The 19,851-nt window shown below is 43.1% G+C and overlaps 1 protein-coding gene and 1 long non-coding RNA gene across 2 annotated transcripts in view; one reads left to right on the top strand and one right to left on the bottom strand.

Annotated features, from left to right (window-relative positions):
* The first annotated feature begins 6,204 nt into the window (after positions 1-6,204).
* Positions 6,205-7,537, top strand: LOC142369319 (uncharacterized). The gene is made up of 3 exons (XR_012767581.1): positions 6,205-6,542; positions 6,764-6,850; positions 7,456-7,537. It is a non-coding gene; the product is annotated as an uncharacterized LOC142369319 (long non-coding RNA).
* Positions 7,538-14,359: 6,822 nt separating this feature from the next.
* Positions 14,360-19,851, bottom strand: part of LOC142368721 (uncharacterized) — a 42,587-nt gene continuing 37,095 nt past the window's right edge. Inside the window, exons 11-12 of the mRNA XM_075450910.1 lie at positions 16,106-16,525; positions 14,360-14,364 (exon numbers count right to left, since the gene is read on the bottom strand). Of these exons, the coding sequence (XP_075307025.1) occupies positions 14,360-14,364; positions 16,106-16,525 (425 nt within the window). The remainder of the gene's footprint in view (positions 14,365-16,105; positions 16,526-19,851) is intronic.

Here is a 19,851-nt window from a genome sequence, read left to right as displayed (position 1 = left end):
GCTTTTGGGTATGAAGTAGAACTGGTGACCTCTGGTGGATGCCATTAAATGCTTCCATTTTCCATGAGCACAAGATAAAATTGTGATCTGACAGGCCAGATAATAGATTCTTTCTTAGAGATTCTTTCAGGATTATTAGTAAATATTAGATCAATTGTTGTATTTGACATATTAGTTATTCTTGTCGGTCCTCCAGATTAATACTCCCCCACCTCGCCCTGCTTCTCTAGCCTTTCTAAATACATTATATCCTGGAATGCTGGTAGCTGCTGTAGATGATGATGAATGTGTCAACCAACTTTCACATATTCCAAGTATATCAATATTAGAGCCACTTAATAAATGTTTCATTTGCTCAGTTTGTGTTTTTCCTGGTTAAAAACAGCAAAGTGTTTCCTGGTTTCATCTCCTCTCTCTGAGCTGCAGAGTTTACTGCTTAAAAAGCTGAACGTGTGCAGAACACATCAGAGCACAGTGCTGATAGCTGAGGGCACTTATAAACGCACCCTCAGCGTTCACGTTTGAGCTGAGATATTGAGACCTGTGTGGTTCGGTCTGTCCAGGTACAGTTAGAATATGTTGGTTAGCGTAGGTTAGCTTAGAGAAATCTTTTGTGTGAACTTCAAAAGGATCTAAGTCTTCTTCCTCTCTGTCATTGCAGAAACATAGAGCCCAAGAGGGATCCGGATGGCACTGCTGTAAGGACTGTGGGAAAGTTATCAAACGATCAAATCTGAGGTATCATCAGATAATTCATACTGGAGAGAAGCCATACAGCTGTGGTCAGTGTGGGGCAGCTTTCACTGAATTAGGTAATCTAAAGACACACCAACGTATTCACACAGGAGAGAAACCTTTCATCTGTGGTCAGTGTGGGGCAGCTTTCACTACATTAGCTAATCTAAAGAGACACCAACGTATTCACTCAGGAGAGAAACCTTTCAGATGTGGTCAGTGTGGGGCAGCTTTCACTACATTAGGTAGTCTAAAGATACACCAACGTATTCACACAGGAGAGAAGCCTTTCAGCTGTGGTCAGTGTGGGGCAGCTTTCACTGAATTAGGTAATCTAAAGACACACCAACGTATTCACACAGGAGAGAAACCTTTCATCTGTGTTCAGTGTGGGGCAGCTTTCACTCATATATCTAATCTAAAGACACACCAACGTATTCACTCAGGAGAGAAACCTTTCATCTGTGTTCAGTGTGGGGCAGCTTTCACTCAATTAGGTGGTCTAAAGAGACACCAACGTAGTCACACTGCAGAGAAATGATTGGCTTAAATCAACAACAATTTTTACGGCAGATAAGCAAACATTCACCTGGGAGCAGCAACAGGAACCACCAATCAGAAGCCTTGCCTTTGTTCAGATTAAAAATCTTCTTTGTGGATTACCACCTTCTCTTGTCAGGACTTTAGTTCTGAATGTTCTGTGGGGAGCACATGTTTGAAGAACCATTGAAAGTGCTTTATAATTTGTTGGGATTGCTTTAACTGGGGACGGATCTCCTGACGTTCAAGACAAACATGGCATCAATTGTGAGTTGATGGACAGAACAAAATGCAGTCTGTTTGAAAGTAGAAACATGTTTATTCTGTTATACTGAACATATTTGTTTTGTTTAAAGTTAAGATCCACAAAGTAGCTTTGCACCAGCTGTGGGTATTTATGTAAACATCTGAAGAAGCAATATATCATTTCAGTTTGATGTGAAGTCGAGCTTTACACTCGTCTGTATTTCATTGTTCTGCATTTCATTAAAGGTCAGATGTTAACTTTTCTCATGCTTTTCATGTTCTTGCTACACAGATATTTTTGAAGAAAATCTGTGTTTGGTTACGAGGGAAAGTTGACCCTTATCATCTTCCCCAAAGACCTAGAAATCTTTAACGCAGTCTGAAAAAGGTTTGGAGTTGTTCCCTGTACTTCCCAGACAGCTGTATGATGCTCATGACTGAAGCTGAAAGTTAAGGCCGTTCCAACACTAAAAGGGCACGAGGCTCAACTTCAAGCTGTGAAACTCTTTCAAATGTCTGTTGTGTTGGAATTAGGGCTGAACGATATATCGTTATCGTATCTATATCGAGATATGAACATTCAAGAAAGTAATTTCGAAAAAGCAACGATATAAACGATATATTTCCCCCGCGCTCGCCCTGCTTATAAAGCTCCGGTAGTCACCATAAACATTACTTTTAAGATTGCGCTTGAACGCACCCCACCGCCAGCCAACCACAAAGCTTATTTCACGCTTGCTGTGGATCGACAGCTGTAGCCAACCAATGACAAACATAGGAGGGTGGGAGTGAGGGAAAAGTAGACTGAGACGCACACAGCCACACACGTTCATGGGGAATAGGAGGGTTTCACTTGACGTCACTTCCGTATTTTTCTAAGCGCGCGAACCCAGGTGGTGGGCAACCTGAGCTGGAGCCCATTGAAAACACTGTGTTTTGTCTGCCACTTTTTGCCCAAAATACCTCAGTTTTGTGCCGTTTTTGGATGTAGCAATCGGTCTAACCGAGAGAAGGGAAAGGGTTACTATCGAGTACCGAAGGTAATCGCCCATAGAGGTGAGAAATGGAAAAAAACTCACAGAACAACGCCGCAAAAAGTGGATAGTTAACCTACGTTTACAGACTGGAGGGGCTGAATCTGCAAATGCTCGTGTCTGCGGTGACCACTTCGTCAAAGGTATGTGCGAAATCTAACTGTTTTGTAGTAGTGCAGTAAAGTATTATGTTGTTAAATGCCAATCAACAGTAATGTAATACGGGCTACGTTTGGGCTTTGTTTTGAAGGCTGCCCCAACGCGTTGTTAGCTACTGAGTCAGTGGACTGGGCTCCGACGGTCAAGCTGGGTTACCAAAACACAAAGCTAAGTCAACGTCATCGTTGTTTCATGCGATCTCTGAGAGTGGTTGATCTAAACAAAACAAATTTGTCACAATCTTCACGTTTCAGTAGTATCCACTAAGTGCTAACAGAGCACATTAGCTTCCAAGTTCTTGACAACAGAATCGCTCGCTCTCTCTCTGCCTTGTGCATTAGGCTAACAAAGACACAATGTCAGCATTTGGATATATGGATCTCGGCATTTTATCAAAACATGAATGCCAACATTCACAGCTCGGCATTCAACATGTTAAGATGATCTCCATATTCTCCATGTTGTTACTATGCTGTAGTCAAGCTTCCTGCCCACCAGCTGAAATTCGCGCGGACGATAATTCGGCCGGTGGCAGTGCAGAATCTAATTTTGTGCCAAAACATAAATCATCCTCCATTATTTGGAGGTATTTTGGATTTAGAAAGGATGATGTCGACCAGAGCGAGGTGTTGTGCAGGTCATGCTTGGCGAAAATTGCAACGAAGCAAGGGAACACAACCAACTTGTTTCACCACTTGAAAAAACACCACCGTGTGCTGCACGATGAGTATTTGACATTGAAAGAAACATCGGGGACCTCTCAGTCATCCCTTAAGAGGCCCAAGCAAACTATGCTTGATGGCAGTGAGTTCTAATCAATAAAACTGCACTCTTTTGTTTTATGATGTTTTTATTTTTCTGAAAAATGCTTGGTTTTCACCGAACCCGTAGTCATATCGTATCGTATCGATATCGAGATAGCTGGCATGAATATCGAGATATGAACTTTTGTCCATATCGTTCAGCCCTAGTTGGAATCAGATGTGTGAACGCATTGTAGTCCAAACGTCATGGCTGCACTGAGGGAAAAGGCAGCTACAGTGCACAGTGAAAATGAGTACACCCCTGTTGAAAAGTAACATTTTGACACCAAGATGAACAAATTTGCTTTCGATGGTGTCAAGCATGTGTGGTGGTAAAAAGTGATTTGTACAAAGAAAAGTGCCCCATGCTTAAAGTCAAGCATAGTAGTGGGAGTGACATGGTTTGGGGCTGTATGGATGCCATCAACAGTAGGAAGCTGAATTTCACCAAAAGAAACATGCTTGTCAACATGTACTGTGACTACTGAAGCAGATCATGATACTCTCCATAGGATTTCAGTCAAATCTCACACACGTCTCTTTTAGCCTGGTGCAGACTCAAAATGTAAAATTTCAATGTAAGGCAAGGATGAAACGCACAACGATGACCTCCCTTTTAATGCCTTTTCATTTCATGACATTTCGGGCCAACACGGCCCATTCTCAGGGAGTTTAACATAGGGGTGTACTCACTTTTGCACCAGCATAATTTCACAAAAATGGACAAATATGTCATTTAAGTTATATTATTGACCTTTCTTTTCTGTTGTAAGCTGAACAGATGTTGTATTAAACTTACTCTATGCACGTTTTGGGAATAACTTGTGTGTGTATTAAAATATTGTTCAAAATGTTACTTTTCAACAGGGGTGTACTCATTTTCACTGTGCACTGTAAGCAGGCTAACGCTACTTTGAATTGAACCGTTTAACACGAGAAAACTGAACTGATCTGTTTGTTGCTTCTACAACTGCTCAGTTACTCACACAATCAGGTACTGAGCAGATTTACCAAACAGACATTCTGCTGTAATCTCAGATGCTCTCAGTCGCGCTGCTCATGTTGTTTTAGTCCACAACTCTTCTTCTTCTTCTTCTTCTGGAGGTTTTCCTCTTTCTTTAACTGCAGAATTCCACCGTAATATAATTCTAGTTCAAAAAATAAAACGATAAACTCATATGTCAGCTTTAGTTATTTATAAATGTAGATTGATGATACATATTGGATGGAAGCTTTTGGCTCCAGATGAAATGTTTTGGGTTCAGGTGGAAGCGAACCAGGTCAGCACCATTATTCCAGAATTATTTGCATCTTCTTCAGATTTTCTCTGTGAAAACAGAGACTTCTGAAACATGTTTCTGAGCTGGTGTGGATGCTGCTGGAAGGACCTCTGCTGGTCACTCTGGTAGTTTTTCACATCTGTTATGATGTGTAACCGTAGCAACGGAAAAGTTGTTCACCTGTTGGTGCAGCTAACTGAGCTTCACAAAAGCCCAAGAAATGGCTGGAAAAATACCCCAAATCTGGATGAGCTGAAGAGGAGACGTCTAGGATGCAGAGCAGGAACAAACTGGAGGAAAAGGAGGAGGAAGTTTAAAGCATTTCTTCCCTCGATCATCAGGGGAAATGTGAGGTCACTGGTGGATAAGACAACTACACACTGAAAGGTTGAATCCTAAACTTTCTCTTTTCATTTTCTTTTCATAGGGACTGAGTTCAGGCCTTTTCCAGGTTCCACTCAATTTTTCTCAGTCTTCAAAGTTTGAAACCAACGAGTCGGAGACTTTATTGGGATACAGAGCATGAGACAGAACACCAAGCAGCTGAACAAAGCAGAGACAGTTGATGAGCAAAGCTGCTTCACAGGAAACATGTTGGACTAAAAGATAGTGTCTGTGGTCATCAGTCTCAGGTAAAAAGTGCCAAGAAAGCAGCACAAAGCAGCAGAGGCATCGCTCAGAGGGGCAATAAACTGCTTTGGGATTCGGCAGGGTCCCAAAGCTAGAAAAATATTTATAAAATATATTTTATAAATATAAAAATATTTATAAAATCTAGAAAAATATTTATGGGGTGGCGAGGGGTGGCAACAAATGGCAGATGTATATAAACTGAATTTAATCAGTTTGATCTCCAATCATGTTATCCAGAACCGGATAGTACACAGAGACACAAAACGTGTGTTTGCTATCTGGAACTACATGCTGTCCCAAGGTGTGGTGGACGACAGTATCCTGAAGCGCCTTCGTTGTCTGTCTCGGCCTCGTTGGTTTTCGCTGAGTCGTGTCAATGTTACTTTGTTGATATAAATCAAGTGTTTCACTCCACATTTCCCCAAAAGAGGCTTGACTATGGTACTGGACTGGTATCTGCTGGTTATCTGCAGGTTATCTGCAGGTTATCTGCAGGTTATCTGCTGGTTATATGCTACTGGTTATCTGAAGGTTATCTGATGGTTATCTGCTGGTTATCGGGCTTAACTAACCCAAATACTGGAGATGTCAGTGTTCAGATGTCAGACTGTGTTCATGTGTAAATCAATAAGAGGATGGATATCAGTGATGAATCATTAAAACACGAGGAGATCTGATCAGTTTTTATTTTATTTTTTAGGCTTTTATTCATGTGCTGCTGCTGGTTTATTCTGCTGAGAAAGTTTCATTCTGCTTGGTTCCATGGATGGAAGAACAAGGACCTGACAAAGAGGGAAACAGCAGCTGGACACAGACCTTTGTCCTCTCCGGTGTCTCAGGTGTCAGGGAAATGTGTGGGCTCACTTCGCCCCCTGGTGGCAGAAATAAACATCACAAAAACAAAGACTTCTAAAGGATTGTTTCCCTCAGTTATAGCATGTTCCCCCTTGTGTTCTCTCCGGGTCCTCCCAGCATCCTTAACCTGCAGATTAGGTCAGCTGGTCCCATGTCCAGGGTGCACCTCACCTCCTGCCCAGAGGCAGCTGGGATAGACTCCAGGCCACCTTCAATGGATAAAGGAGGCAAAGAAGATGAATGAATGAATCATTTAGGTGAACACATTATTCTTTTTACCCAAATAAAAATCAAACAGGAAACATCAGCTGTTGTCAGTTATTGTTCTCTGGTTCTGCTGTAATACAGAGTGGGACCAGCACGTCTTATCACGTCTTCTTCATCCTGCTGCAGGAGGAAAATCTAATGTTTTCCCCAGCAGCAGTGATGTTAAAGTTTTACCTGCAGGGATATAATCTGGATGTATTTCATGTTGCAGAAAGCCATCCAGCTGCAGTCTACTCTGCAGTCAGGACAGACCACCTCACTTCTGGACAAACAGTCATCAGATCCAACAGGACCAGAGGTACAGCTGCTCTTTATTCCCAACTCTGGACAGAAGCAGGTCAGCTGTTCCCCCTGCTTCCAGCCTCTATGCTCAGATAACCCAACCTGACTCCAGCTCAGCATTCAGAGTTTGGGTCCTGTGCAGTGTGCTGGCAGCACTTATTGATCTCATATCTAAGTATATGTGTCTCCATGATCTCCGTGTGTATCAGCTGCTAAAACTCTGAATGGGTTATCTCTATGCTTTGGAACATTTGTACTCTTTCATCCGGCTGAAGCCCTTTTCACTGGGGAACTGAGGCCGTTCTATAAGCTTCCAAAGTGCTTTTAGGCCTTTAACACGCTGCAGGTGCAGGTCCACCTCTGCCTCTGCTGCAGCACAGAGTAAAGCTGCAGCTGCTTCAGTTCACTGTTACAAACAGCTGCTTTGCTGTGGCAGTTCTTCTCTTCAGGAGGCAGAAACACACACTCCCAGCAGACTCTGGGAGCTCCTGTGCTGCTCTTCCTTCTGCTTCTTAAACTGGAGCAGCTGACTGCCTTCACTGACTCTGAAGAAGTGTCTCACCAATCCTTTCTCCTGGAGTTGTGTTTCCTGCAGCTGGAACTGTGTGTGTTTGTTTTCAGAGTCTCCAGCAGAGCCAGATGTCCTCTACTCTTCACTGAGGTAGTCCACCAGTCCAACCACTGATGTCCAGCTGCTGGGACCAGTTTGAGGCCAGCAGCCTCTCACTGAACCAGTTTACCTTCACTTTTTAAACATTTTGACTTCTTTGATATTTTCATAAACAACAAATGTGCCAATCTGGCCTCATGAATGTATTTCTGTCTGACAGAATTCAGTGTCTTTCCTGTTATTTATGTTCACGATTCCCTCGAGAGCAGCTGAGATCTGAACCTGGAGAAGTTTTAATTCCATAGATTTGTTTTAGTTGAAATATCAAGAAATGAAATATTTTCTCATGTAAATCAGGAGCCGTATAAACCAGAAATGTTCCATGAAGTTTGTGTTTTAACTCCATCTGTTTTAATACAGAATACACGTTTATTAATAATAATAATAATAATAAATATTTTGGACACTCAAAGATGCTTAACACCTGCAAAAAATATATTAAAAAAAGGTTTCTAGCTACCTTTGATGGAGCAAGAGATTCAGTTTGGATGCAGATGCTGCGGTGATGAAAATACTGGTGTTAGCAGCAGTTTAGTGTCACTAAAGACAACTTTTAACAGCAGAAGGAGAATTTTCTGTCTTAGCAACAAAAATCTGAGAAAATGTCAGAGAAAATACAGAAAAAGCGGAATGCTGTGGATTTAAAGATGGAAACATTTTGCTGTGCTTCCTTTCACTTCCCGTTGGACGCTGAAGACGACGCACTCAGCTTTTCACCAGACAACATGGCCTCGGTGGTGTGGTGGTCAGCAGCAGTGAAGACCAGATGAAGCCTCATGAAGCTTTGAGTTGTTCACAAATGAGCTTCATGGCGCTTCAGTTGCTCAACTGCGCCATCAAGTGGGCAATAAATGTAAAGCAGCTGGTGCCGTCCACCATTATAATAATAATAAAAATCATTTTATTTATAATATTTAATATATATGTTATTCATTCTGTGTTCTTCCCTATGGGATTAATAAAGTATTTATTTTCTATTTCTATTTATTATTGTTATTATTTTAGAGTTCAGCTCAAAAAGCTCGCAGACCGGAGAAAGTCACCTCTCTCTGGCTCCATGAACAATCAGCTCGCTCCATCAGGCTCTAACCACAAGATGTTTCTACAGGAGATCTTTGGCGTGTCGCCGGCTTTTGTATGTGGAAATATGCGCCAGGCCTTGAACGCTGCTGGTTCGCTGGGGCTCACGTGTGCCTGAAAACGTCATCAACACGCGACTCGACGCGCGCTTTGAAGAATCATCAGCAGTTATATCTTTGCTTTCTGACACCTGTATGTCCGAGAGACGAACAGGAAACTGGACAGTTCCCTCTTCAGAATAAAAACTGTCCTTTTCAGCTGTCGGTCACGTGACTTTTTTCTTAAAGCAACACGCCCACTGAGCCCGACTCACCGGCACGACGGGCGGCGTGCAGAGCTCTGATGTCTTTTGCATTTTAGATTCTTGATTTTGTGGCTCCTAAATGAGGTGACACGCTGACAGGTGTCCATGAGTCGGGACAGATGTTGGTTCTGATGGTTCTTTTCCTCAGAGACAGCCAGGATGGCCCCTTTTATCAAAGCTTTGCTTTCTTCTACTGAACCGCGTTGGTTCCTCTGGGTGCAGGCAGGCTTCAGAGCTCAGCGTTCACTGTAGAACTCGGATCATTGTTCTCACTCTATAAGCAGACAACTGTTTGCACCTGGTTCAGCTTTGTAATGTCCCTTTAATCCTCTGATAAAAGCTGATCCTGAAATTAGTTGTAGACTGGAGCAGAACTGATTGGTGTAAAGAACATGTTCTTTTATACAGAGATGGTGATCTTTATCAGAAGGCCAGCATCCATCTTTTAAGAAGCGGGTGGATCTGCAGGACAGACAGATGAAGGATGGAGACGTGTCTCTGATTCTGAAGGATGTGACGACTGAGGACAGAGGAACATATGAGTGTCGAGTCGTCCAGAGAGGAATAAATGATGAGAAGATATCTGATCCCAGCAGCACCATCAGGCTGGAAGTTGTTGAAGCAGGTGAGTGTGAGTTTGTCTCTGGATCAGAGTGAAGCAGCTTCCTGGTTGTTGATGTGAGAGTGAAACATCTCAGATCAGAGGTCCGTTTCACGAAGCAGGTTTAGTGAAAACTCTGAGTTTTCCGTTTCATAAAGAGAGGTAACTTAAGTTCTCGGTCAGTTACCGTAGTAACAGACTCTCTGAACCAGAGCATGTGAACAGAGCGCAGCGCAATTCCCGCTCCCCGCTCAGGAGGATGTTCGCTCATTCGCTCCCCGCTCAAAGTTGTGCCAGGACGCTCCGCTCAAAACTCGCTCCGCGCTCACCTTAATTTTCCTGCTGCTCAGGCGAAATCGCTCCACGCTCGCTCAAATTTTCAGGAGAAGGAATTTTCTGAGATTTTTACTTCATGTAATTATGACAGGGCCCTGGGACACACGGCGTTTGATTTAATGATGTGACCGGTGTATTGTCTTATTTAACTGGCTGTTAAATTATCGCCACTCTGACGTACAAAAAATAATGTTTAGAAAATGTTGGGCGCCAGGTAGAAAACTACCACGTCAGGACGAAGCCCACCAGATTACTCAGCTTAAATATGCATCACACGACACAGCAAAGAGAGACCCCAGGCTGGGTTAGGCAGGAGGAGGGAGAGGCGTGTGTGTGCGTGTGTGTGTGTGTGTGTGTGTGTGTGTGGCCGCGAGAGCATCAGCAGAAACGGAAGCAAAGCAGAGGAAACGAGGGTCACGGTTAGAACTAGCACCTGAGCAGTCAGCTTAATTCAGACAATCAGAAAGGGGAATATGCCTTCACGGTACCTGACCTGTTCCGAGCGTTCCCGTGTCCCAAAACTCCAGACGAAATACACAATCCACGATCGATAGCGTTTGTAGGCCCTACAGTTCGGGTGTTTCCCTGTTTATTATCCGCACTCTCTCTGCAGCTAATGCTAGCTCCGCCACACATAGAACACACCGTTGCGCCCTCGACTTGAATTGCTCACTTCCACATTTACTACGGGTGACAAGGCCCGCGTGGCTGTTTGTCCCCAGCTGTGAACGTAACATCTAGCTCCATTCATGTTGCCCCGCGTTTCCTATTTAATTATTAATTTATTACACTAGACTACATTAAATCAAAAATGTTATTTTACAAATTTTATAATCCGACATTTTTAATTGACGTTGTGAGCGCATCGGAGCGAACTGGAGCGGAGCGAAATCCTCGCTCCGGGTTTTGAACTGAAAACCGCTCTCCGCTCTCACCATATTTCACCGCTCCGCTCCACCGTCCGCTCCACGCTCCGCTCCGTTCACATGCTCTGCTCTGAACCTAACCTGGTCGGGACCAGGTTTTATTCAAGAAACCTCGAGTTTCTCTCTGTCTCCGCCCTCTTTCAGCCACACACGCCACCTGATTTCCTCATTCATTCAGTCAGCAGAGCGAGTTCTTCTACTTCTAGAAGTCCATTAGGCACAGTAGGAGGCGACTTTTTTCACCAACATGTCCTTTTGACAACGATCCCGTGGATGAAGAGAATTAAATATTCATCGGGAGATGGTTATCAGACCCACATAGATGTTTTAGCATTTACAGACAATTATCTTTTTGAGCGGCACCATCAGAATTTTGTTGGGACAAAAGAAAAAAAAGACATAAATGACAAATAAATATTTGTATGAATAGGCTTAAAAAAGACATATATAGGCCTATTATATTTTTATAAAGGCACTCGTGTCTTGGGGGTGGACTCCCTCAGCCACTGGCCTTCTTATAGAGGTGGCGGTGCTGGGCACCACCCGTTTTACGGGCATCTGCCTTCTTTCTGTTGGCTCAGTAGAAGTCTGTGTTAGTTTAAATAGGCATAAGCATTTAACAGAACATGATATAGATGAGAAGACATATTTTATGTGTGTGAAAACAGCATTATGTTGGGGATAAAATAACTGCACAGTCAAATAGCCACTTAATATTTACTTTACAGTGTAAAACATGATCAAAATGAGGTACCTCCATGCCGAGGTCTCACCTGTTTGAACAATGTTTTTATATTTCATCTTGAACTGATGCAGAGTGCGCTTCTCCCCCGCGAGATTGCACCTAAATGAAATAAATGAATGGGCTACCATTCAAGCAGTTTTCCCTGTAATATTATTGTGATTGCAAAGGAATACATTTAAAGTTACACGTTTGCTACTGCAGCGGTGTTGCACTTATTTCTAAAAACGTATTGAAACTCGCCGTATGAGCGCATTAAGATTTCCAATTCGAGGTTGGTGAAAAACGTAGCCCCTCCTCTTCCCTGTTGCCATGGTGACTCGTCGAATCGGGGCTCCATTGATGCTGGCTTTTTAAAGTTGTGGCGCACACGCAAAACTCAAGGTGAACCTCACTCAAATCAGCGTTTTCTGGAACCGAAAACTCTGAGTTTTCTATCTCAGAGTAGATCAACTCAGAGATCAGGAATAGACTCAGAGTTGGTTGAACCTGCTTTGTGAAACGGACCCCAGAGCTCTAACCCTGAGGTCAGCGTATTTTGAGTACATGTAATTCACTTTTACAGGGTTATTATTACTTTGTACACTGGTGGATTAACTGAGTTAGTTCACTGGAAACTACACTATTGGGATAATAGGGTTCCATTGTTCACAGGGTCTCATAAATGTTCACCTTTTTTCATACGTTTTTTTTTTTTTACTTACGTTATGGTTTAAATACTTGATCTTACATTGAGGTATTTTTCTATATACCTTTCCCTTCCACTTGGCCCTTACGCTCCTCTTCAATGCTATACTATCTGCCCTTCTATGCTATGCTGCGCTGTTCTATGCTAACTGTTCTACGCTAATCTTCTCTGCCATCCCTCAGAGTTCACCTGGAGGTCATCAGCTCTGCTCCATCACCTTTTGTCTTTGTGCGCTCGTTGTTCCTGCTCCTTCTCACCCGGAGATCCTCCTACATTTGTATTAATGACTTTACAAATGCCCGTTTGTCACAGTTGATGAGGAATGCCGCTGTTGAAAGGAGTAATTAGCATTTGGGCCCCGAGCAGACCTCCACTGATTTGTAATCATTAAAGTTATTTTAGCCTTAAGGAGTTTCTTTTGTTTTAAGTGACTGAATGTTACAAATGAAGACATTTCCCCATAACTTAGAGCCTCCACCTATCCTTCAGAGACTTTAGGCATGTGTCCAGGATGGCGAGGGGAAAGACTCTCACACTCAGGGGCGCCTCAGGGCTCCAGGCTGGGACCTCACACTGACAGAAGGTAAAACACTTCAGTTTCTGCCTCAGAAAGAAAGCTCAAAGCTGCACCTCAACCACACCTTACAGCATCTCGTTGGGACGGGGAGGCCATGAGACGGGAAACTTTATCATTAACTAGGTGAATGTGATTTTATGCTAAAGTTTTATCAACATTTCAATGAATCAAACAAAATCAGTTTTGTAAATGAGTTCAGTTGAATTCAACTCAACAATACTTATTAATCCTCCCACTGTGAGCGACAGAAAGCGCTTTCTAAGAAACTCTTCAGGACATAATAGCTGTGGGGACGTAGATACCACAAGAACACAATACAGCTCCAAGTCTGTGCTGAACATTTTCCACTGAAATGTTCAGGGTACGCCAAACACAGTCAGCTTAAAACTAAAGGGAACAGAAACAGCCTGAAGCAGGTTTAAATGATCAGCGTTTCAGTTTGTAGATACAATCCAATAAAGTACAAGGGTGTCGTGTGCACACTCTGCCACCAGGTGTTCTGGGTAAGTTGTGCAGCCGTCGGGGCAGAAGAAGAAGAAGAAGAAGAGTTGTGGACTAAAAAACAACGTGAGCAGCGCGACTGAGAGCATCTGAGATTACAGCAGAATGTCTGTTTGGTAAATCTGCTCAGTACCTGATTGTGTGAGTAACTGAGCAGTTGTAGAAGCAACAAACAGATCAGTTCAGTTTTCTCGTGTTAAACGGTTCAATTCAAAGTGGCGTTAGCCTGCTCAGCTGCCTTTTCCCTCAGTGCAGCCATGACGTTTGGACTAAAATGCGTTCACACATCTGATTCCAACACAACAGACATTTGAAAGAGTTTCACAGCTTGAAGTTGAGCCTCGTGCCCTTTTAGTGTTGGAACAGCCTTAACTTTCAGCTTCAGTCATGAGCATCATACAGCTGTCTGGGAAGTACAGGGAACAACTCCAAACCTTTTTCAGACTGCGTTAAAGATTTCTGGGTCTTTGGGGAAGATGATAAGGGTCAACTTTCCCTCGTAACCAAACACACATTTTCTTCAAAAATATCTGTGTAGCAAGAAGATGAAAAGCATGAGAAAAGTTAACATCTGCCCTTTAATGAAATGCAGAACAATGAAATACAGACGAGTGTAAAGCTCGACTTCACATCAAACTGAAATGATATATTGCTTCTTCAGATGTTTCCATAAATACCCACAGCTGGTGCAAAGCTACTTTGTGAATCTTAACTTTAAACAAAACAAATATGCTCCGTATAACAGAATAAACATGTTTCTACTTTCAAACAGACTGCATTTTGTTCTGTCCATCAACTCACAATTGATGCCATGTTTGTCTTGAACGTCGGGAGATCCGTCCCCAGTTAAAGCAATCCCAACAAATTATAAAGCACTTTCAATGGTTCTTCAAACATGTGCTCCCCACAGAACATTCAGAACTAAAGTCCTGACAAGAGAAGGTGGTAATCCACAAAGAAGATTTTTAATCTGAACAAAGGCAAGGCTTCCAGGGGTGCAAACAGAGGTATGGTCAAAAAGGAGTGAGATTATCGAAGCCCACGCCCCCGCAGGAATTATCATATAATTACATTTTGCCACCACCTCTGCCATCCAGGGCTCACCCTATTCACACAAAAATGTTCTTTATATGAAAATACACTGTCCCAGTTCCTTGGAAATTCTTAAAAGTAAAGAATACTGAGACAACGCTGGAAACATTTGGCATGTCCCCTTTTTTTCAATTTTTTTGAAAAAGTCTGACATTTTGAATATGACTCAATACACACAAGTTCCAAAATATCACACCATTAACAACCTCAGTTCACTCTCATAGACTTTTATATCACCACAACTTTCTTTAGCACACCGAGAAACAACAGAAAAATAGCCTCAGAGCAGCTAAAAAGACAAGTTTCTCACCGTTGCTCTCTGTATTTCAAATTACGCCGATATCGGAGCTTAAAGCGGCTCTACAGGTGACAGGTAAGTGTTAAGCTGGGCATACACTGTGCGGTTTTTTCAATCGCGGTATTCAGCTGCTGCTCATACTGTACGAGTGAATCGCAAGGGATAAAATGTCACAGCTCACGATTCCTGTTCTTACACTGTACGATCCGATGGTCTGATGCGATCTGGCTGCTCACACCACACGACACGTCGGACTCGGTCGCCGGTCGCTGCCATGCTGTTCTGTTGTCTTTTTCTTCTTCTGTTGACATTTTTATCTTCCGTACCTATGTGCGCGCATGCGTAGTGTGACAGGATGAGGTCAATCGGCTCGTCCAGCTGCTTCAACTGTGCGAGAGCCTCACGAGGGGCGACCAGGATTTCAAACAAGTTTGATTTTCATCCGATCGATCGGGAGGTGGTCGGGAGGGCTTAATTGTTTGTCGTTACCCCATGTATACTACACGATGCGAGACGCACGATTGAGCCAAAACTCGGCCCGATCTCCAAAATAGTTGCACGAGTGAAAATCTTGTCGACATCGGGCCAAAAATCGCACAGTGTATGCCCAGCTTTAGCCTGTTAGACACAGAGCTAGCATTAGCATAGACGACGGTAAGCGTTAACAAGCCTTTATTTTGATAACTGACTCGTCTTACCGACGTACTTGTCTCCGGACTTCCAATCGGTGTAACTCGGGATTTTTCTCCTTTTTCTGTCCTTTTCACAAGTATCTGCGCTTTATTTCTCTGGTTAAGGTCAGAAAATAACGTAAAAATCGTGCGCCTGCAGTTCACCTGGCTGTTGAGGTACTCCCCACGTGGGGTCATACGAACTGTGCGGTGCATTCAAATGCAACAGGAACATTAAACTTTACCGATGCAAACATAAAATAAATACTCTCCCGCTTCTTTTATTGGTCTCTATGTCAGTCCAGAGAGATTCGGGGCTGAACTTTGATGAAATTATAATCAGACATTACAACAACACCCCCCCCCCCCCACCCCCTAAAAAAAAAAAAATTATCGGATCTGCACGATTCACACAAGTCCCCCAGACAGCTGTGAAAAAGGCGGCATCCATGATGTAGTGAAAGCTGCCCCACACTGGCCACAGATGAAAGGTTTCACTCCTGTGTGAATACGTTGGTGTGTCTTTAGACTACCTAATTGAGTGAAAGCTGCCCCACACTGACCACAGCTGAAAGGTTTCTCTCCTGTGTGAATACGTTGGTGTGTCTTTAGACTACCTAATTGAGTGAAAGCTGCCCCACACTGACCACAGCTGAAAGGTTTCTGTCCTGTGTGAATACGTTGGTGTGTCTTTAGATGAGATAATTGAGTGAAAGCTGCCCCACACTGGCCACAGATGAAAGGTTTCTCTCCTTTGTGAATACGTTGGTGCGTCTTTAGACTACCTAATTGATTGAAAGCTGCCCCACACTGAACACAGATGAAAGGTTTCTCTCCTGTGTGAATACGTTGGTGTTTCTTTAGATGAGATAATGTAGTGAAAGCTGCCCCACACTGGCCACAGATGAAAGGTTTCACTCCTGTGTGAATACGTTGGTGTGTCTTTAGACTACCTAATTCAGTGAAAGCTGCCCCACACTGCCCACAGATGAAAGGTTTCTCTCCTGTGTGAATACGTTGGTGTGTCTTTAGACTACCTAATTGAGTGAAAGCTGCCCCACACTGACCACAGCTGAAAGGTTTCTCTCCTGTGTGAATACGTTGGTGTGTCTTTAGATGAGATAATTGAGTGAAAGCTGCCCCACACTGGCCACAGATGAAAGGTTTCTCTCCTTTGTGAATACGTTGGTGCGTCTTTAGACTACCTAATTCAGTGAAAGCTGCCCCACACTGACCACAGATGAAAGGTTTCTCTCCTTTGTGAATACGTTGGTGTGTCTTTCTGCAATGACAGAGACAAAAGATTTCTCTAAGCTAACCAACATATTCTAACTGGACCTGGACAGACTGAGCCACACAGGTCTCAATATCTCAGATCAAACGTGAACGCTGAGGGTGTGTTTAGTGCCCTCGGCTATCAGCACTGTGCTCTGATGTGTTCTGCACACGTTCAGCTTTTTAAGCAGTAAACTCTTGCTTTTTGCTCTTTTACTAATTATTTTTGTCATGATGAAACTCTGAAAAGGAACTTGAGCTACAATATTTCTAAATGATGGAAGGAACCAGAGTCTTGTCCAAGTTGTTCACTTAACCCTTTGTTGACGGCCCATGTAAATTTGGTTTGATATCGAACCATGACGTCTTCGCCGTGTTCGAATCACGCATTCAACCTCACCGATGAAAAAAACTATGTAGATGTGTTGTCAACACCCAGCCAATCACTGTCAAGTAGTTGAGTTCGTTTTGATAGCCTATTGGCTGAGTCATGTCACTTTACATCCTGTGATCGTCCCGCCCTAAGAAAGGCTCGCGTGAATCGCGTTTGGCTCATTTCGCAGCTGCACACTGAATGAACATGTCAGACCGTAGGCATCCTCAAGTGCGTTTTTCAGCTGCTGAGGTGGCAGAAATGTGTTGTCAACACACAAATGATGACAATAGCGACGAAGACAGTGAAATAGGGGGTATATCTAGTGGAGAAGAGTACGAGTTGGACCGTGAACTGAATGAAGACTTTCATGACGACGACGACAACGATGATACGTGAGTAAACAAATAAAGTTCTTGAACCTCAAGATTGTATTTTAGACTACTTACAGCTTCATAAAACATTATATTTTCGAGGGATAACACTCAAAGTAGACTGTGCCTTTTGTATAATGTGTTTTTTGTCTGTCACAACTAAAATAAATCGTGCCTGCCACTGCCTGGTGTTTGTTTATTTTTTATCGGGCTTTATCTCTCGCGGGGTGAAATGAGCCCTTTGCCAACATTGTAGCGTTGTTAGCATATTCTATGGGCAGGTTCTGGATGAAGAGCTGAATATAGGATTGAAGGAATAAATAAATATCAGTGTTACTCATTCTGTTTAGTTCCAGAAATGTCTATTTTTGCTCCCTATAAGAAATTAATGGCATATAAGAAAGTAATGGCATATAAGAAAGTAATGACATGCCTAGTAAGTAGCAACCTTCTCTGACTGAAAGTAGCCTTGAGCTAGGTTTTGAACAACTTGTATTTTTGTTCTCAACTTCTAGACAGAAAGTAGCCTAATGACATTTAGTAAGTAAGCAACCTTTCTAGTACAACTTTTCTGACTGAACTTAGCTTTGACCTAGGTTGTGAACAACTTACTTTTTTTTTTATCTCAACTTCTAGAAAGAAAATAATGACATGTAGACAGTGGCAACTTTTTTGCTACAACCTTTTCTGACTGGAATTAGCCTTGAGCTAGGTTGTGAACAACTTGTATTGTTTTTTTTTGTTAATCTCAACTTTTAGAACTCAACATTCTCCTGGTTCTGCCACCGACTCAGAGGAGGATGAGCCTGAGCCTGAACCTGAAAGGGAGGCAACAGAAGTAATGCCAGAGCGACCGCGCGCAGGGAGAGGACAAGGGAGAGGATGAGGGAGAGGGAGAGGGAGAGGGAGAGCTGCACATCGAGTGAATCAACCTGTTGTCCAGACATCTAGCTATGATGATCCAGACATGCCCAACCAGTTGCCATCTTTCCGTCCTGTACGCCAGCCTGGTGTTCACCTAGATGTACCAGTAACACCAGGTACCATGACCAAAGCCATAGATTTTTTTCAACTTTTTTTTACCGATGCCATCCTACTACAAATCTGCACCTACACAAATGCTTATGCCTGGGAGGAAATCCTCAGAAAGCCCTATTATGGTGGCACAGATGGTACATGGAAAGAAACCAGTCCAGATGAATTGGCACGACTGATGGCCCTTGTAATGTTTTGTGGCCTTGTCCCACTTAGTTCTTTTTACAGATACTGGAGCACCAAAACCCTGTACCATGACCTGTGGGCACGCAGCATAATGTCAAGAGACCAGTTCAAAGCATTGATGGCAATGCTCCATGTTGTAGATCATGGTGCTGAAGACGAGCGTGATAAACTGCGTAAAATCACTGGCCTGTTAGAGACTTTCAAGGTTACGTGTAAAGCACTTTACCAACCATTCCAGCATGTTGCTGTGGATGAAAGAATGGTGAAATCAAAACATAGGTCTGGTATTCGACAGTATATAAAGAACAAACCAACAAAGTGGGGAATTAAGCTCAGGGTGTTAGCTGACAGTTTGAATGGCTATACTTATGACTTTGACGTTTACACTGGCCGAAATGTTAATGCTGCACCTAGTGAGAATGGTTTAGGGTATGATTTAGTGATGAGACTCACCAGCTCTCTTGCACACCAGGGGTATCATGTGTACTTTGACAACTTTTACACATCACCAAAACTAGTAAATGACTTGTTTCAGCTCCAGATGCCTTCTTGTGGGACTGCAGCTGAAAACAGAAAAGGTTTCCCTGACTCGGTAAAGAAAGGGAAGGAAAGATAGGGGAGCTATGAGGTGGGTCCACGATAACTGTTGTTTGGCATTGCAGTGGAAGGACAATAGGCCTGTGACCCTTCTGTCATCTATCCACTCAGCAAATGAGTTCCTGCATGTGCAAAGGAGAGAAAAAAATTGCACACAGGTGGTATTGTATTAGAGTGAAACAACCCAAGGCTATACATGACTACAATTTTTTCATGAATGGGGTTGACCGGTCTGACCAGCTTATTGGGCAGAGCACAGCCTTGAGAAAGTGCATGCGATGGTGGACGACTCTCTTCTTCCATATGATGGATATTGCTGTCGTAAACAGCTTCATATTGTTCCAGATTCACCGGGCTGCAAACCCTGATGTAGCTGCGCTCAAGCGACCACAAAAGTATTCTGTGACCGAATTCAGAGAGGAGCTTGTCCGGCAGCTGGCTGGCCTTGAGGAGTATGGAGAGCCCCCAGTTTATGCTTCTGTACAAAACCCTGGGGAATTTGTCTCTGATCACATTCCTTCTGTCTCTGATACAAAGAGAAATTGTAGAGTCTGCTATGACACCAGCAAACAAGCACTCAAGGTTGTTACAAAATGTGATGCCCCTCAATGCCAGGTCTACTTGCACATAACTCAAGACAAGAATTGTTTTAAAGTATGGCATACAAAGAATTATGAACATAGAAAGAGAA

This window comes from Odontesthes bonariensis, chromosome 19, assembly GCF_027942865.1.
Source record: "Odontesthes bonariensis isolate fOdoBon6 chromosome 19, fOdoBon6.hap1, whole genome shotgun sequence".
NCBI lineage: Eukaryota > Metazoa > Chordata > Actinopteri > Atheriniformes > Atherinopsidae > Odontesthes > Odontesthes bonariensis.
Note: the sequence above shows the minus strand (reverse complement) of the source record. Positions and strands in the feature narration are given on the sequence as shown.